This window comes from Stenella coeruleoalba (assembly GCF_951394435.1).
Source record: "Stenella coeruleoalba genome assembly, chromosome: 13".
Taxonomy (NCBI): Eukaryota; Metazoa; Chordata; class Mammalia; order Artiodactyla; family Delphinidae; genus Stenella; species Stenella coeruleoalba.
In genome coordinates, this window is record NC_137159.1 from 64,525,117 (window position 1) to 64,543,715 (window position 18,599).

The following is an 18,599-nucleotide window of genomic DNA, read 5'->3' on the forward strand; positions in this document are numbered from 1 at the left end:
TCCTTAAATGCAACCAACCCCAAACTTCACCATCACCTGGCCTTAATACATGATCCTTTCTGAGCTAATTTCAAGAGTGCCATGTTACAGCACATTAAAATAATAAGACACTGGAACATAGCCAGTTCTTCTACTCTTACCTGGGCCATCAGCTTTTGATTATTAGGGTGACATGAAATGCACTGCAGAAAGAATGCAACAGTTGCATTCTCAATTGCTGTCCTCTGTTGAGTAGTCAATCCTGTTGTAGCAGCTGAAGAAAGAGAAGCTGATCTTGCACTGGTCTGTTGTGCACCTAAATTATGTCCTCCAGAAGTGGACCCAGAGTGACACAATAAAAACAGAAGTGCTGTCCATAGTGGATTGACTTCAGACCCACCAAGCCAGTCTTTCATAATATGGCTATTGCCAACTTCTGTCAAAAACCTAAGAATAGGAGCAACCAGGTCTGCTGTGATAGGCATCTTATTACATTGTTGTGGAACGTGATGCCGCCTGAGTTTGTCCTGGGAAATATCTATTGATTGAGCAATGCTTTCAGAATAAGAAATGTGGCTAAAACAGAAACTAGCCAGACTCCTCACAAGAAGAGAAGGCAAACCTGAGTCCAGTAATTGTTTGATAGCTTCTGGAGATTGAGAAGAGGAAGCAAGGGTTGCCAAATGTGATTCAGTTAGTGCAAGAGGTGCTTGTGCATTTTTAGAGTCATCTGTTAAAGATGAACTAAGATCTTGCTTTTTGCTATCATCTGTCATGGACAGTCCATGGTGACACTGCATTGGAGGAGGGGTAATTCCCATCCAGCCCATAAGCAAAGAAAAATAACTTGGGTGTATGTGGCACATCGAGCAAAGTAGACTGTCAACAGCTTTCTTCAAAACCATGTTGCAGGAAAGAGACATGGACCAATTAAAAAGTAACCTACGGAATAAAAGATACCATGTTAACAATATATACATATATTTAGTATGACCTCTTTGTCAATTATTTCTACTAGAAATCACTTTCATGAAAATTATATAGTTTGACGTTCAATATAATGACACTGTAATGTTTCAGGAAGACTGTGATAAACATCATTAAGTACTTCAGTAGATTGGAAGTTAGATTAGATTTGTAAAATGAGTATAGAAAACCAAGAGATCTATATCAAAATGGTTCTACCATTCTCTGTGTGACCTCAAAAAAATGACATAAAGAAACAATTAAAAAAATTATACCTAAGAAATGTCTAGACTGAATTCGACATTATTAATGGCTTTAATTCATATCTGCAAAATGAAAACTGTTAGCAAGTTTCACTAATAAGTCATGGATTATGCCAACTGATAGGACCAAATATGAAAATGACAAACTAGAGGACAAAAAGCCAACCTTTTAAGAGTCATGGAACTCTTCAGAAATAAATTATTATATTTTGCTATAGACTTAGCAGTTATTAGGCAGTCAGCTCAACAAAGCCTTAACTGAGTATGGTGAAGAAATGTGGGTTAAGTGGAAACTACTTGTCAAAAGAGCAATCATAACAGCCATCTAGAAAGAAGTAAAAACAACCAATTGTAAAAACTGTCTAAAGTAGTCTCTCAAAATTTCTAGCTACACTTTCCCTCCAAAGTTGCATATTAAAGATAAAAAAGATTCTGGCAGGTAAATTTGCAGATGAGAATAAACATTATGACCTGCAGGAGAATATATTAAACATTCCAATTTTAGGTGGGAAAAGCAGCAATGACACTAATGTAGCTTCTTAAAACTTGAAGATAAATTAATTAAATTTGTGTACCATATCGTTTCGAAATTATACCGATTATACTTAACTAGTACTTTTTGAAGTATTATTTTTATATAAATAAAAATGTAAAATGCTGTTTCATCAAGTAAAAATCCAAAGTGATCTAGTACTGGGGGAAAAGAGAATTTCACAAATCATACTTACTCAAAGAGCTCTCGGTCTAGCAGTGCTGGTAAATCATACTCTACCAGCAGCTCATAACTGTGCCACAGAATTGCTGCTACACAGTGCAAGTGAGAAGGAGATGGCATCAAAAGACCATACTCTATTGTTGAAGAGTTAGGACACATGTAGCTCATCCTGCCACTTCTTTTCATAGCAGCCACTCTTGCAGAATCACTGACCCATTTTAACAAGGCTTGAATTCTTAAAAGAAGAAGATGAATTTGAATAACCAATTATACTCCAGCTGACATTTAATACAGATAAATACCACCACTGCATGTAAGTAATGTGTTTATCGGAATAATATACTGATTTTTCTCAATAGTTTTAATATATCAATAAAATAGGAGGGAAAAGGAATTATACAATCAATAAGGTCATAGTAACTCTAATTTTCCAAAACCCTACCAATCTTAAGCAATGAAAATGTTTGAGATAACTCAAGTCTAATTCAGCAAATAATCATTGATTCTTACCTCATTTATGACAGAATATATAAATATCCAGAATTACAGGATACACAGCTTAAACAAACTCACTCTGTCCTCTAAATTTTCACTCACCTTGTAACAAATCCACATACCACAGAGCAGCGATCTGGGGCCAGTTCTTCATTGTGCAGAATTTCATGCAATACAGCATGAAATGTTTCACAACTCAGGCCCCCAAGCATTAAATACTAGTAGTAGCCACCCACCCTCTTTCACTCTGACAACAGAATAGCCCCAACATATGTTCTTTTCCAAGTGCCACTCTACACTCAAGTCCCTAGAGCTGGAGACCACAAAATGAGAGCAAAAGGCTTTTTAAAGCAGTAATGCTTTGGAGTTTGTATTTTGGGGAGGTGGGAGGTGAGACTTATTGTCAAGTTCTTAAAACACTGTATTTATCTTTGTTTTTGTTTACTTTTAAATGTCTAGTTTAGAGCACAAGATTCTCTGCTTCAGGGTAAAAGAAATGGGAATTGGAACGTATATAATACTACTTAATCCCTCTCTCTACCCTGAAGGACTGAAGGGTAAGATGCTTTAAATTGCATATGACAGGACATAAGGACAAGTCATAGAAAAAGAAGGGAGATGAGGCAATTACAGAAGAGTAACATTTTCTAGAAAAACAGCAGCCAACAATCTTGTCATTAATGTTAGTTCTGAAACATTCTGAAATATTTACATTTGCATTTATGCTAAGAAAATAATTTTAAATGCAATTTTCTTCTTATGATAAAAAAAATTTTTTAAATAATCACAAGAGATTTAAAGAAACCTATTCTAGAAAAATATTTAGCACATATTTTTAATGTATTTTTAAATCCTATTAACAATTATGAATTGACATAAATTCGTATTTACTTTGTCAAAAATACTCCGGTATATTTTTAAATATAATACAGGTATCACATAGTTTATATAAAGCAAAAAGTTTAATGGAAAGGAAGTCAGCCTATTTAATATTTTAAAGTTACCCTGTTGAAACTAATTATACTTTGTTCAATATGTCCTTTAAATATTTTTAATCCAGAGAACCTGAAAGCAATGAGCCTAAACTAAATGAAAGCTATTACATTACCAGAGATTAAGTAACAATTTTTCCGAGATGCCCTCACTGTCTGCCACTCTAATTCATACCCTTAAGTCTGACCTTCATAAATCTTCCCTTATGAGTGACACTGCTCTGTCTTCCCAGTCCTGAGGGCACAAGCTGGACTCAATAAACTTTACCTCTCCAGTATTAGCACAATGTCAAGCATATAGCAACTACTTGGTAAATAGCTATAAAATGAGTAAGCACCTACAAAAAATCATCTGTTAATAATTTATGAAGTAAGACATTTAATAACATACCAAATGATTTCATTTTAAACACAAACTAATAACAATATTAAAGAATATTAATTGGATATAAAATATTCAATATACTTCAAAGGATATTAACTCAGGAAACAATCTCTAGTATGAAGATAATTTATATTATTTATAGAATCACACACTCTATAAATATGTTCTCCAGATACAGACGATATACATAAAACCGGAGAATACCAAAGTATCATTTAAAAATTTATCAACTGAAACATTTTTCAAAATTACTTGGAGTCCCTATCAATTTGGAGGTAAAAGACATCAAGGAAGATCTACACTAGTAAAACTCATCTAAAATTACCTATACCGAAAGATCACTAAACATTTAGGTGAAACATTCAGATATTATTTACTTGGTATGATAATGTTTCATTTTGTGGTAGGAAGCAGGAGAAAGAGGGTAAGGAGTATATGAAAAGTTGTCCGTGAATAATATAATCAATAGCAATAAGTAATCAATAAAAACAAACATTATTACTATTAACAAAATACTCCAAGTACCTAATATTGACACAATATTCCTATATTTCTACATGTTTAGTAATACCTAAGCTTAACTTTTATGAAAAGATCTAAAAAGAATGCATTCCAGGACTTGCCTAGTGGTGCACTAGTTAAGAATCCACCTGCCAATGCAGGGGACACGGGTTTGAGCCCTAGTCTGGGAAGATCCCCCATGCTGCGGAGCAGCTAAGCCTATGCACCACAACTACTGAGCCTGTGCTCTAGAGCCCGCGAGCCACAACTACTCAGCCCGCATGCCACAACTACTGAAGCCCGTGCTCTGCAATGAGAAGCCACCACAATGAGAAGCCCGTGCAACACAATGAAGAACAGCCCCCACTCGCTGCAACTAGAGAAAGCCCACGAGCAGCAATGAAGACCCAACACAGCTAAAAATAAATAAACTAATTAATTTAAAAAAAGAAAAATAAAGCATTCCAAGTAACATTCACTACATCTGATTGTGTGTATGTGTGTCCTCCTATGAAAACTGAGATCACCACATACCTACCTGTCTTTTGTTCCAGGATCCTGAGTTGTCCCAAGCTGGTAAAGAATATCTATCGTAGAGTCAGAAGAGAGTCCATTCAGTCTTCCAAAAAGTAAAGGGCTATTCAAATCTTGCAACAAAGAATCAAAAGGAAAAATTTGCTAAATAAGCAAATGGGATGAGAAGATTTGCTCAATTTAATCTTAAATTATTCATTAAAAATAACTTCTGTAAATTTCAACAACAGAAACAAAACTCCAAAAATAATGAAGCCATAATGGAAGTTAATTTCAGAAACAGAATTAATCACAAATATCACATAGTTCAACCGTCATTATTTTGCAGATATGTAAAAATTAAAATATCAAAATTGTCACCTGTAGGATCACTGCCTGATGCTGCACAATTTCTCAGAAGAATGTCTATAAGCTTCAGGCCAATTCTAGTGGACTGCAGTCCTATCTTTACAAGCACAACCTCAATGTTGGGTGAATGCATTCCACAGTATGGAGACATCAATAAGGCAGCACAAGTCTGTAGCAGATTAGCAGTAGGTGCAGCTGCACTTGCCATCATTCCTTCCAGATCACTTATGTGAGTAAGGCAATGATGTAATAACCGTAACCATCCAATACTGCAATACACAACACAAAATGGCCTATATGGGTAAATTTAAGTAGCTTAAATTACTTCAGGGGTAAAACAAAACTTCTCAAAGATCAGCATGTTGTGGATGGACCTAAAGATTGTCATACTGAGTGAAGTAAGTCTGACACAGAAAGACAAATATCATACAATATCGCTTATATGTGGAGTCTTAAAAAAAGGGGTACAAGTGAACTTATTCACAAAATATAAGTAGAGTCATGGATGTAGAAAACAAACTTATGGTTACCAGGGGGTAGGCTGGGGGAGGGATAAATTGGGAGATTGGGATTGACATATATACACTACTATATATAAAATAGATAACTAATAAGAACCTGCTGTATAGCAAGGGAACTCTGTTCAATACTCTGTAATGACCTACATGGGAAAAGAATCTAAATAAAAAACAAGGAGAGGATATGTATTAAAAAAAAAATTCCTTGTGACTTATAAAGCAGAAAAAAAAAGAAAGAAAAAAATGAAAAGATCAGCATGTTGTATTTCGTAAGTAGCACCAATCTACGTTAAAAAGTACTTTTAGAATACTGTAACATCAATAAAGAATTAAACACACAGTAAGTTTCCCCTATAACATAAAAAAATACTTAAGTGCTAGTAGCATGTAGGAATTATGAACTTCCTTTTTATTTAATTAGTCAGGAAATGTTTTTGTACATACATATATTTATATGCATAAATATAAACTGCAAAGGATCACAGAATTGCAAAACTGTAAAGTCTTGACAGCTCAAGAATAAAAAAGAAATCCTAAATTTTTTTGTCAGGTAAAACTTATATTAAGACAATCTATAAAATTTTCAACCATCAAACGTTACCAGAAGAATGTAAATTAAAGGATATATCCAGATCCTTCTTTGTTTGGTCAGTTTGTATGGTTCAAATCTAACCCTCTGCAGACTGGCAACTTAGGAATGACCATATAGGGCTAGGTGCCTATCTATATGATCAATTTGTATGCTTCAGATGTATTCTTGGGGATAGGCATTTGGAAATGCTTACATAAGACTACAATCCAAAGAACTGGAACCCACACCCACATATACCACATTGTGGATCATCCCAAGGATTAAACATACATAAATCTCAATTTTAACCAGCCTCAAGGTTTTGCTTCTATAGAATTATTCTTTATTACACTTAATAAAATTATGATATTATTTAGATACCTATGGAACAAAGAATTTCCTAAACTCTAAAAAAACAAAAAAACAAAAAAAACCACAGTATAAACAATTTCATGAAAAGCACAGAAAGGTTTTTCTTAAGAATGAGAAACCACATACCTTGTTTTGGATACCTGATCTTCAGATGGAAGAAAAGGATTATTAACTGTTGCTGAAGAAGTGGTACCAAAAGCAGTGAGGCCCAGTAATTTAATTTGTGAAAGGCCTAATGTGCTGGCATCTCGTGGACGATGAAGTCTAAGGCAGACAGCAGAAGCTACTTCAGCTTTTACAAGCTGAATTTTTATGTAGGTGAGACCACTTGTGACAACAGGAGTGGATAATGGTAGCATATTTACCCCATCTGCACTTACTTCAACAGACACTGAGGATGGGCAGGCTACAGGAAGAGAAAATTGAACAATTACTAAAGGAAAAGTAAACTAGAGTTCATATTTTAGTGGCAATCCCAGTAAAACAGCTTTCAGTTATATTCATTATGAACTCATAAAAAGAAAATGTATACACCAAGTCATACTTTGTCACTGACTTTCACCATAACTGATTTTACAGCTATTATATGAAATTCACAGTATAATAAAAATTATATTTAAAAAATTCTAACATTAACCTAAAAAAGAGTAACTGAAGATATGCAATCCACATGTACTTAATTCGCTCCAAGAAAAGAAAAATAGGCAATAACTTACTCTATTATTTCTACTTTACTCAGAATTATCACCAACAATATGGTGATTAATATGCTATGGTTTACTGTTGTAAATTGGGAGGAATGTAACTTAAAAAGTACTTTTTCACAAACTCATTATTTCACTACTACCATACTGCTATGATTTTAAACACAGTTGAATTTAGAAATTGCTTTTGCCTCTAATCTGTTTTTGCCTTTCAAAATTTAAAGAAACATCCAGAATACTTAAAAATAAAACCATTTCCTGCTAAAATTTAAGAAGGCCCAATGAAGTAATAACTGGCAGCTGTTATGGGAAAATTTCTTTCTCACAAACATGGAAGCCCATATAATAAATTTATCTATCAACTAAAACAACCTTTGGACTTTGACTTTAATTTCAACTGTAAAATTAGGAAGTAACTTTTATTATTTGCCAATTACACTCCTGGTTTACACTGAGAACTAGACAAGTCACATCAATTTTTAAATTTAATCTCACCTTTTGAGATAAGTATTATCCACATTATTTAATCTCTTTGAATCTGTCAATACAAACTGACAAAGAGATTAAATAATTCAAACCCCCCAATGAACAAAGGCACATTTTATATTCAAGCCCATGTTTGATTCTAAAGGCTATGTTATTTCCACTGAAACACACTATATCTTCAGTTTCTGCTCCAATCCAAAACCAAAATTATTAATCACACTTGTATTGGAGAACACCTAACCTACTGATTTTTCATAATGTACAGAGTTCTCCATTGTAACATCCTTCCTGTCCCAATTCCTATGTGCAAATTCTAGCTACACTCCAAAGCCACCATTCACATGAACCACTTTCTCCTTCTGAATAAAAGGAGCTTCCTCCTCATCTTAGATTATCCCCTAAGTCTTACACTGACTTATATTTTGCCATGTAATATAATTATTTTTGACCTGCTAAAACACTGTGCATTAGTCTATTTTTCTTCTGCCATTTTATTCATTATATCTATTTTTATCTAACGTGTGGATTCCACAACTGTATTAGAGTATAATAATCTAATCTTGCAAATAAGTGGAAAAATTGATTCTTCCAAATATGCCAGGGGTCTACAAAATTCCCTATAGTTCTTCATTAAATTACTCAGTGACATATGACAGCAATGAGAATCAATCAATGAAGATAAATGACTGTGACAACTTCAACAATTCTGTACAAATTATTATATTTATATTGAAAGAATTTGGGGACCCTCATAAACTTAAAATAGTACTTCATATTCCTTCATGAATACTTAAAGGAGTTCCTGCTCCTTTTAATGTACAACTTTTCTAAAAATTCTTTTCAATTATTTAACGTTGCGAAGTTACAACAAAATGTATTCAATGAAAATGCATCAATTGAATGATACTCAAAATATTAAAAATCTAAAGATCATAAATATTCAAAATATCACATTCAAAGTATTAAGGCAGATGTAATTACCTTACAATGGGAAGGGGAATCTATGCTAATTTCACCTTACAGAGCTAGGACTGAGGACCAGCCTAGAAAAACTAAGACTGCTGTCTACAGCTGTATAAACTAACTCATTTTATCTTAATGCTATATAGATAGCTTCATAAATTTGAGGGAAGAGGAAAGGCAAAATAATATATAACTAGAATATATTTGTTTAAATTTCATCACACACTCTATTTGTTTCAGGGCAATAGCCATGTCAATTCATTTGATGGGAAATGATTCGGTGGTAGTGTTAAATATTATATTAAAACTGTTCAAAATTAAGCGATCTGGAAATTGTATCTAAGTTAATCACTGTTTGCTAAGTATTTTTCTCATTTTTTAAATGCTTCTAAATTATAGTTTATTTTCATGACGGATCTTTACAAAAAATATTACTCACTTGCAAGAGATGCAAGGTGAGGTTGGATATGTATCTCTTTAAGAAGCACTGCTGCAGGAAGGTGAATGGTAAGGTCGCACCAAGCCTCCTCTGGCAGAAAGATGTAGGACCAAGCAGCAGAGCGAGCTCTTCTATGGGGTGGTGTGGCCTGCAAAAGCACCTCAGCTGGTTGGGCAGTAGGACTGCTAGATGTGATTGTACCTACAGAAGTATTTTAAATAAAATAAAAACTTGCAAAAGAAACCCAATAAGGCATCAAGAACTATTCAAACCATAATAATTACACTAGAAAAATTAGCTAAAAACATGAACATTTAATACTATGAATGTACTTAATATATTTAGCATAATTTGTTACAGTATTCACAAAACCTCAGGACATCCAGTCAACTGGCAAGGCGACAAATTCACTGTTAACTGCTGCCTAATTTCTATGCACTAACATGTCAAATGAAAACTAAACTAGCAACAACAAATCTAGCACAGTAATTCTCAAATGATTTAAGTAAAAAACAATGTCCAATACAGGCTTCAGCTTGAAAATAATCACCTTTATTCTAAATTGTCAATATTCATGAGTTAGAAATATGAAAAGAAAAATATAAAAAGAAACTATGTAGAATGGAAAAAAAGAATAACTATATAAATCTGAAACTTCTTATAAAAAAAAGTACCACTCCAAATAAGAAGGAACAAGTCCTTTAAAACTAACATTTACAATGAAAACTGACATAAGAATCTACTACTTAGTTTCATAAATTGTGTTCTATTTAAACTCAGAAATAAAAACAAATTTTACTACTAAAGAACAATTAAAAACTTCCTTCTAATCAGTAGAATGTTTGGAAAACTACTACTTTTAAAATCAATGGCTTGTAATTGAAATGGTGATACTGTAACACAATCAACTTACTTTGACAACTATTTTTGCTTCATACCAGCCAATTAACTACTACTTAAATTCATACCCATAAGATGAAATAACTCTTTTCTTACCCAGGGGTGCAAAGTTATGGATCCCTTCTGCATTGTCAGGCTCAGAAGCTAGTATTCGTGTTTTCAAAGTGCTGTCAACAGCTTTATTCGGACCAGAGTCAAGAAATTTCATAATAGTTGATACCATACTTCTTGCAGTGTTTACAATAGCCCTTGTACTAGTAACCATATTGTTGCAAATGAGCTGAACACCACCTAAATTTAAAGAGAATACTAAATGAAAATTATCTTAACATAGCTGATTTGACATTGAGTCAACTTTCACAGAAGACTACAAAAATAAGAACATAATTTACTATCAAATGGTTACACTTAAATGACAGTTTTGTAACTTTGTCTTACCCATATCGTGGAATGCTTTCAAGGCATCACTAGTATCCAGTACTCTCAAAATGAACCACAATAATGGTTCAGATAACTGGCAAGTAGCGAGAGAGCCCTAAAAAGAAAACCATACATGTATACTGTGATTTTTAAAAGGTGATTATTAATTTCCTGTGAATTACGACAACTAAATTTCTTATTGAATGTAATATTCTTTTACAGTTAATTATTATAAAATGGCAACCTTAACCTAAATCACTAAATACAAAATGTCTGCCAAAATATTTAGGAAATCTTAACCTGAATCAAAAAGGAAGTGAACAGTCTCCTCTCTGAACTCAGCATTTTTTGCATCTGTGTTTACCTACTATTATCATTTTCTACCTGAAATTAATGTGCATCGATTTTGTTTTCGAGTAGACAGTACTTTCATTTAAAACATGTATCCTTCTCAAATATCTTTGTATCTTCCAATGGGGAAATATATATACACATGCAATGTATATTTATGAAAATGGTAATTATACACTGACATATAGAAGATTCCTTAAGAAACTGTTTTAAAATCTGCTTTTGAAAAAAATGGTAAATGGACTAGAAATTAAAATAATCACACTGGCTCCTAAAATCTCATTTTTTAAAAAGGAAATTTAAAAAGTAGTAACATTCTAACCTATGTCTCTTTTAAAATGACCCTAACCCCTTTTAACTGAAAGGAAACTAAATATGTAATTTAAGCTTGAAAAAAAATACTCATATTAAATTTTCATATGTAACATCTACGAAGAACATGTTGGTTTTCAACTATGCTATGGTTAGGGAAAAGGAAAGAACTACTTCTTAAGACAATGGAAAGAAAATCTAAAATTTAAAAATATGTTAAACATTTTATTCTTACATCACTGTAGTCATCTTTGACAGTTTCAAGGAAACTTTCCTCTCCAACTTCTACTAGTAATCTATAGTTCTCACCTGCTGACTCCATTCATTTTCCAACATATAACTAGAATACTCTGTCTCTGTCTTACAAATAATTCTCTGCTCCCATTGCTAGTAACTACTTAAATTACTGCAATTGTTGCTGGATTGAACTTACCTGTCTGCCCATATATCCACAGGCCATGTAGGTTAAAATTGGCTGCAGCATCATGTGAACTGTAGAAGCTTTTTTACTAAGTGTTGTCAGTATGGTAAATAATCCATCCCCAACTGATATGGCATCTAACCCACCATGAAAGTTTTCGTGTTTGGTGAGATGTAATCCACTTGCCCCTAGTTTAAATAAAAAGATGACACATTTTTAAAAAGCATATCCTTAAAAACCATAATAATTAAAATAGAGTCTTAAAAGCCATTTTACCCCCAAACCACTGAAGGATGGGTACATAAAAGCTGTGTGTGTGTGTGTACACATATACACATATCTAGAAATGAAAATATCTCTCATAACATTCAGTGGAGGATGTTTTTTGGTATCTTTTATAGGAGATACCTCTGTTGTTGGTAACAATAAAGTTGCCCTATTACATGACTGAGGAACATCATTATACATACCAAAAAGAAAAGGAGAGAAAAATAAGTGATACTATTATGTGACTAAACTTCAAAACTTTTAATCAAAAAGATGTGGTTGTTTCCCTTACATGAAAAAAGAAATACTAATAAGCAAAAATATATCAGGAATGGATTTTGTCACAATTTACAGAAGTTTAATTAGTTAAAAAAATTAACATATTAGCTTTCAAATAGGTAGAAAAGTAAAGCAACAATATATAAATTTTACATTGATATATGTGTCATAGAAACTGTTAAACTTGAACAAAATTTTATACTTCACTTTTTAAAAAACTGTGAATAAATAAATCTTACTCATTCCCTAATACAAAATTCAATGTGAAATTCTTCATCGTTAAAATGTTAGCGATACGTGACTATAAATTATGGTACCTAACTTACAAGACTGATTTTTTTCTTAATTCACTACAAGTTATTTTGTTAGTATTTTCCAATTTTTAAAAAATTCACACTTAAAAATTTTCAACTGATTGAAGCCACTCTATAAAAGTTTTCACTAATAAAAATCAGTCATGCTAAGAAGTTTACAAAAAAGTAACTCTGCATTATAAAGTAAAAAGAAAATGAATTCATACATTGCTAAAGGAAAGAGATATAGTACTAGAAACAAGTATAAGATTAATATTCTTAATATTAATACGTACCAATTATCATCGCCATGGCACTGCTATTACACAGGCCCAGAGCCGACAAAATCTGGCTCATTATCTGTTGGTTGGCTAACACTAAGTCAGCGACATATGCAGGTGATCCTTGAATACTACTACTGCTTCCATTACCATCTTTGCCTCCTGAAACTTTTTCTTCATCTGAAACACTGTCTGTCGTATTGGTGGTCACAGACACTCTTGCACTGTATTCCCTATTGCCCGAAAGAGGCAGCTGTACTAAAATGTTAACCAGTTTTAACAAATCAAACATGAGTTGATCTCTTGTCATTTCACCACAAACTGCTTTTGCATCACCTGGACGAATGAGGTTGGCAAAGAGTCCCCCAAAGCATGCTCGAGCACCCACTGAGCTATCTGATCCACTTCGAGACATTACTTTGTCTGAGCAAGTGATATAGTGGTGCACTAAAAAAGTGACAGACTCTATCACAGCAGAAATAGTACTAACTGAAACGACTTCAAAATTCTGCTCCAAAGTGAATTCTAAGAGCTTTACTTGGGCATCAAGAGGTCCTTGGCCTGTCTGGAAGGCACCCCTGCAGAAAAAGAGAGAGGATTAAAAATTAATCCATTTTAAATTGTTTTGAAAGGAGTAACCACCAGAATACAAGAAAGCTAAACAATAATTAAACTGCTGGTATTCACTATTTCATTTTGTAGCAAAGAGTTTCCAGCTCTTCTGAGTTCTTCTTGTTCTTGCCTCCATTTTATCATATAAAATAAAAAATGAATTCCCTTCCAAATAGAAAACTGAAGGACAAGTAAATCAAAGAGATGATTTTGAAGCTACAGACTAAAATAATTATATATCACAAGGCACTCCTCATAATGAATGAGCTCTGGTTTGTTACAACCTCAAATGTTGTTAGTTTAAATATTTCTTACTGATTTTGATTTTCAAAAATTAAGATTCAATCAAGTAATTCTTATGCATCAAAATTGAATGCTCTCAAGTTCTACTTATGCCTAAGAAATAGAAAGCTGGAAAGGTCATTGGCCCCAACTTACCAATTAAAAAAGCCAAATTAACTCTAAAGTCATAACTTTTCTTGAACCCATCAGAGAGCTAAGGTCAAAAGAGTACCAAAAAGCCTGAAATCCATGAAAAGATAGGCACCTCCTCCAAGAAGACAGAATATGAGCATTGGCTTTCCTGTCGCAGAATCTGGGAAGTCGAGATGCTGGCAATATGCATATGGTTAAGAAGAATTCAGCTAAAATACTTTACAAGTTGTTAAACCCCAGGTATGTAAGCGTGGTAACACTGAACCCTTGGAGTTCATACCCATTCACAGGCATCCTCCCTCACCAACCCCCACACATATCTTACCCTGTGCATCTATTCCATCTGGCTGTTCCTGAGCTATACTTTATATAACTGGTAAAATAAATAAAGTGTTTTTCCTGAGTTCTGTGAATCCTTCTAGCAAATTACTGAACCTGAGGGGGGGATTGTGAGAACCCTTGAATTTGTAGTCAAATGATACAAAAATGTGGGTAACCTGGGGACCTTGGACTTGTAAGTGCCCTCTGAAGTAAGGGCAGTCTTGTGGGATTGAACAGTTAAAACTGTAAACCTGAGGCTAACTTTGGATAGTGGCAGAATAGAACTGAACTGTAGGACACAGGTTGATGTCAGATAATCAGGGAAGTGGTGTTAAAAAAGACACCATGTATTTGGTGCTAGTGAAAAAACCCCTCAAATACCAATAGCTGTTTCCTACCACTGGAGAGAAGGAAATGCTCTCCTCAGAAATGGCCAAAGATATAAGCCAGAGTTTGGCTGACAAAAAGAAGGAAAAATTTATTGAGAAAGCTCCTTCCCCTGAGGTTCAGTCACAGAGGGCCTGCCAAAGACTGAGGCTGGACACAATATCGGAAAACACCTGCCATCACTAGGAGTCTAGTGAACATTAAGAAACAAGCAAAAGCAGTTGACTGCTAGAGATGGAGCCATGGAGAGAGAGTCCCTCTGTGGTACAAATGTATAAGGAACAACAAAAGCTAAGGATGGAACAATAAAACTGGAAACCACCCCCTTTACCCTGACTCACATCGAAACAGAAGCTAACTAGATCATTCTGAAGCTGACAAAACACAAAAGGTAACCATAGCAACAATAAAACCAAAGCCAGGTCAAATCTTGAAAAGAGTGATTCAAATCCTCACACTAATCACCCAGTAGAAGAGGCTTGTCCATTTCCAGGCATAAATACTATTTACTTCAGTGTCTAAAAGATATGTGATTATCCAAAGCAAAAATTGTACGGATGTATTATGTTTACAGCATATGTAAAAGTAAACATATGATACCTACATCACAAAAGATGAGACAAAGAAACTGTAAATTTACTGCTAAAGTTCTTACATTATATGTGAGCTAAGATATAATAATATATGAAAGCAGAATGTGATGAAATAAAGACGTATATTGCAAAGCTAGGGAAAACACTATAATCAAAATTTCTGTTATAAATAATAATACTAGAAACAAAATGAAATCATTATAAAAATTACTTAATCCAAAAGTAGGCAAGAAAAAAAATTTTTAAGGGAAGAATAGATTAAATAAACAAAACGGGCAAAGTGATACATTTTAGTCCACTAAATCAATAACTACATTAAATGTAAAGTGGTCTAACAGATCAATTAAGAGACACATATTGTCAAACACTTATACAAGAAAAACTGAAAGAAGGAAATAATAACTATTAGAGCAAAATTTAATGAAATTGGAAATGAAAAAATAAAGAATATCAACAAAGCTTTAAGTTGGTTCTTTGAAAATATCAATAATATTATAAACCTCTAGCAAGAATGACCAAGATAAATAGATTAAAATTACCAATATCAGAAATGATAGAATGAATCAAACTACATACTATAAAACATTAAAAGCATAATTGAAAAAATTACAAATAATGAATTCAACAACACAGATGAAATGAACAAATTCCTTCAAGACACAAACTGCCAAAGTTCACTCAAGAAGAAAGAAAACCTGAATAATCTTTTACCTATAAAATAAGTAGAAACTTTTTTCTATTAATACAAAGAAAACTCCAGACCCTGGTTGTCTCAATGGCAATTACTATCAAATATTTAAATAAGTAATAATCCAATTTACACAACCTCTTCCAGAAAACAGAAAAGGAAACACTCATTTTAGGAGTCCAGGATTATCCTGACATAAAAACCAAAGGCATTATTTTTAAAAATGCAAATATCTCTCATAAGCAGAGATTTTGAAATCTTCAACAAAGCATTTGCGCCACCAGGGAAGCAACAAAGCATTAACTACTTAAACAAGCAAGATATAAAAAGGATAATACATCATGACCGAGTGAGTATATATCCTGAGAATGTATACTGAGCAACACTTAAAAAAAAAAAAAACAATGTAATTTATCATACCTACAGATTTTAGAAGAAACAATATACGATCATTTCAGTAGGTGCAGAAAAAGCAAAAAGACATACGTACTATTCACTAACCACATGACTGTACAAAGAAAAATCACAAATATATATATAACTCTACGTATAACTATATTTTTGTATCTATGTCTATATGAATAACTATATCTGTATCTATAAATATACCTACAACTCCTCCCAAATTGATCTACAGATTCACGCTTATTCAGTCACAATGGAGCAGAAGTGTTTTTTTGGTTTGATTTGTTTTTGTTTTTGTGGGGGTGGTAGGGGATCAATAAGCTGATCCTAAAACTTACATGTAAAAGCAAAGAAAGCAGAATAGCCAAAACAACTCTAAAACAACAAGAACAAAGTTGGAAAATCCACACTACCAGACCTCAAGAAATAATATAAAAATACCAAACCAGTGTGTTATCAGAAAAGAACAGACAAAAACATCAATTCTATAGAGTCCAGAAATAGAGCAAAACAAATATGGTCAATTGATTTTTGGAAAAGGCAGAAAGAGAATTCAATTTAAAAAGGATGTGTTTTTCAACAAATGGTATAGTAACAATTTGACATCATCCACAGGCAAAAAAAAAAGAAAAAAAAAAGAAAAAAAAGAACTTAGACCCAAATGCAAAATTTAACTCAATATAAACTACGTGTAAAACCTAAAACAATAAAATTTCTAGAAGAAAGCATAGAGAATCATCTCTATGACCTTGGGTTAAGCAAGGATATTGTTATGAGACAAAAATAATAATAAATAAAAGAAAAAGCTAACAAAATTTCATCAAAATTAAAAGCTGCTTTTTCAAAGATATTGTTAAGAAAATGAAAATATAATCCACAGACCAAGAGAGTATACCTGCAAAACATTTATGTGATATAAATGACTGCCCTCTTCATATGAAGTCTGGGTACTTCTTCTCAACCTATAGTATTAATTGAACTAAAAAGCTGCAGGCTAATTTATACGGATGCCAGACACTTTCTTAAAAACATACAAAGAAAACAAAAGCTAAGAATATATTTGGGCCAATGTTATGGACCCAATTAAAGAAAATGTGCTAGGAAATGTATGAGGTGTGTACAGGGTGGAAGAGGAGCTGGAAAAAAAAATTCTTATTAGTTTTTGAGGCACGTAAACCTATAAATACCTTTACTTATAAAAAAAGATATAAAATAGATTTTTTAAAAAAAGACAGCATGTTATAAACTAAAACAAGATTGATATTTCTGTAGGAAATGTTAGAGTAAATGCACTGAATTTTCACATGAAACCTTTTACTGCTAGACCCTACACAGACAGAACGATACTAAAGTCTACATCTAATGAGTGTGTTTAGAGGTCTCACATACAGTTTAAAAAAAAGCCTAGTTAAAAGAAAAATGAACTCCATGGTAACTGGTTTTTGCTTCTTAGTTGGTTTTATTTACATCACACAAAAACCTCAAGTTCATGTTTTCCAAATACACAGATGCATACCGTAACAGCATGTTTTTGGTTTTGTGAATCTACTCCTTCCCACACCTGTGCTTCACTGTGTATACACTACAAACAAGTTGAACTACAACCACATTAGTGTTTTAAAATAGTTATAAAGGAGGAAGAAAACAAATGAGGATAGTACTATAAAATTTTCTGCAGCTATGAAAACATACGCCATATAAATTTTTTGCGTTAATTTTTATACTGGTTTCAGGCATTTTGCTACTGATCTATGAAAAATAACTATTATTATGAATAAATTATTAATTTTATAACTATTATAAATCATACCTTTTTCTGATTTCTAATATTTTCGAACTAATTTTTAAAGAGTGACATAATCTACAAGTGATCTTAATCATTTTCTAACATAAATTTTTAAAAAATTCACTGGCACTTCCACAATGAAATTAAATAATAAATATAGCAAACAGCACCTTTAATTTCTTCCTGATATTAATGGGAAGTTTTAAAATAATCAAACATACTAGACTTTGGTTTGTTCATAATGTTTTTTGTAACTTTAAGATGATACTGTTTATATTTCATTAAAAGTTTTATCAGAAAGTAATGTTGGATTTTATGAAATGCCTTAAACTATGACGAAAATGACTCATTAATATGATATATGATATCGAAGCATTCACGCATTTTAAGAATCAACCCATCACGGTCACAGTTTATTCTTTTTAACCTATTGCCTGACTTTGGTAATCAATTTATTTAGGATTTCTGTATGAGATTAGTATTTAATTTTCTTTTTTAAGATATCTTTTTTGGGTTTTATCAAATATAGGTTTCAAATAAAATTGCTGGTAGCTTTAATTCTCTACCTGTATTCTAGAATAATTTAAACAGCTTCAAGTAAATTTCACCTAGAAGGT

The 18,599-nt window shown here is 32.7% G+C and overlaps 1 protein-coding gene across 2 annotated transcripts in view; it reads right to left on the minus strand.

Moving 5' to 3' along the window:
- The window catches only part of BIRC6 (baculoviral IAP repeat containing 6), a 238,163-nt gene that overhangs the window by 95,363 nt on the left and 124,201 nt on the right, over nucleotides 1-18,599 (minus strand). For both annotated transcript variants that reach the window (XM_079940545.1, XM_079940544.1), the window contains 10 exons: nucleotides 12,771-13,333; nucleotides 11,648-11,823; nucleotides 10,570-10,666; nucleotides 10,228-10,422; nucleotides 9,232-9,432; nucleotides 6,766-7,045; nucleotides 5,191-5,447; nucleotides 4,835-4,943; nucleotides 1,937-2,158; nucleotides 141-921 (listed from right to left, as the gene is read on the minus strand). In XM_079940545.1, coding sequence (XP_079796671.1) covers nucleotides 141-921; nucleotides 1,937-2,158; nucleotides 4,835-4,943; nucleotides 5,191-5,447; nucleotides 6,766-7,045; nucleotides 9,232-9,432; nucleotides 10,228-10,422; nucleotides 10,570-10,666; nucleotides 11,648-11,823; nucleotides 12,771-13,333 — 2,881 coding nt within the window. The remainder of the gene's footprint in view (nucleotides 1-140; nucleotides 922-1,936; nucleotides 2,159-4,834; nucleotides 4,944-5,190; nucleotides 5,448-6,765; nucleotides 7,046-9,231; nucleotides 9,433-10,227; nucleotides 10,423-10,569; nucleotides 10,667-11,647; nucleotides 11,824-12,770; nucleotides 13,334-18,599) is intronic.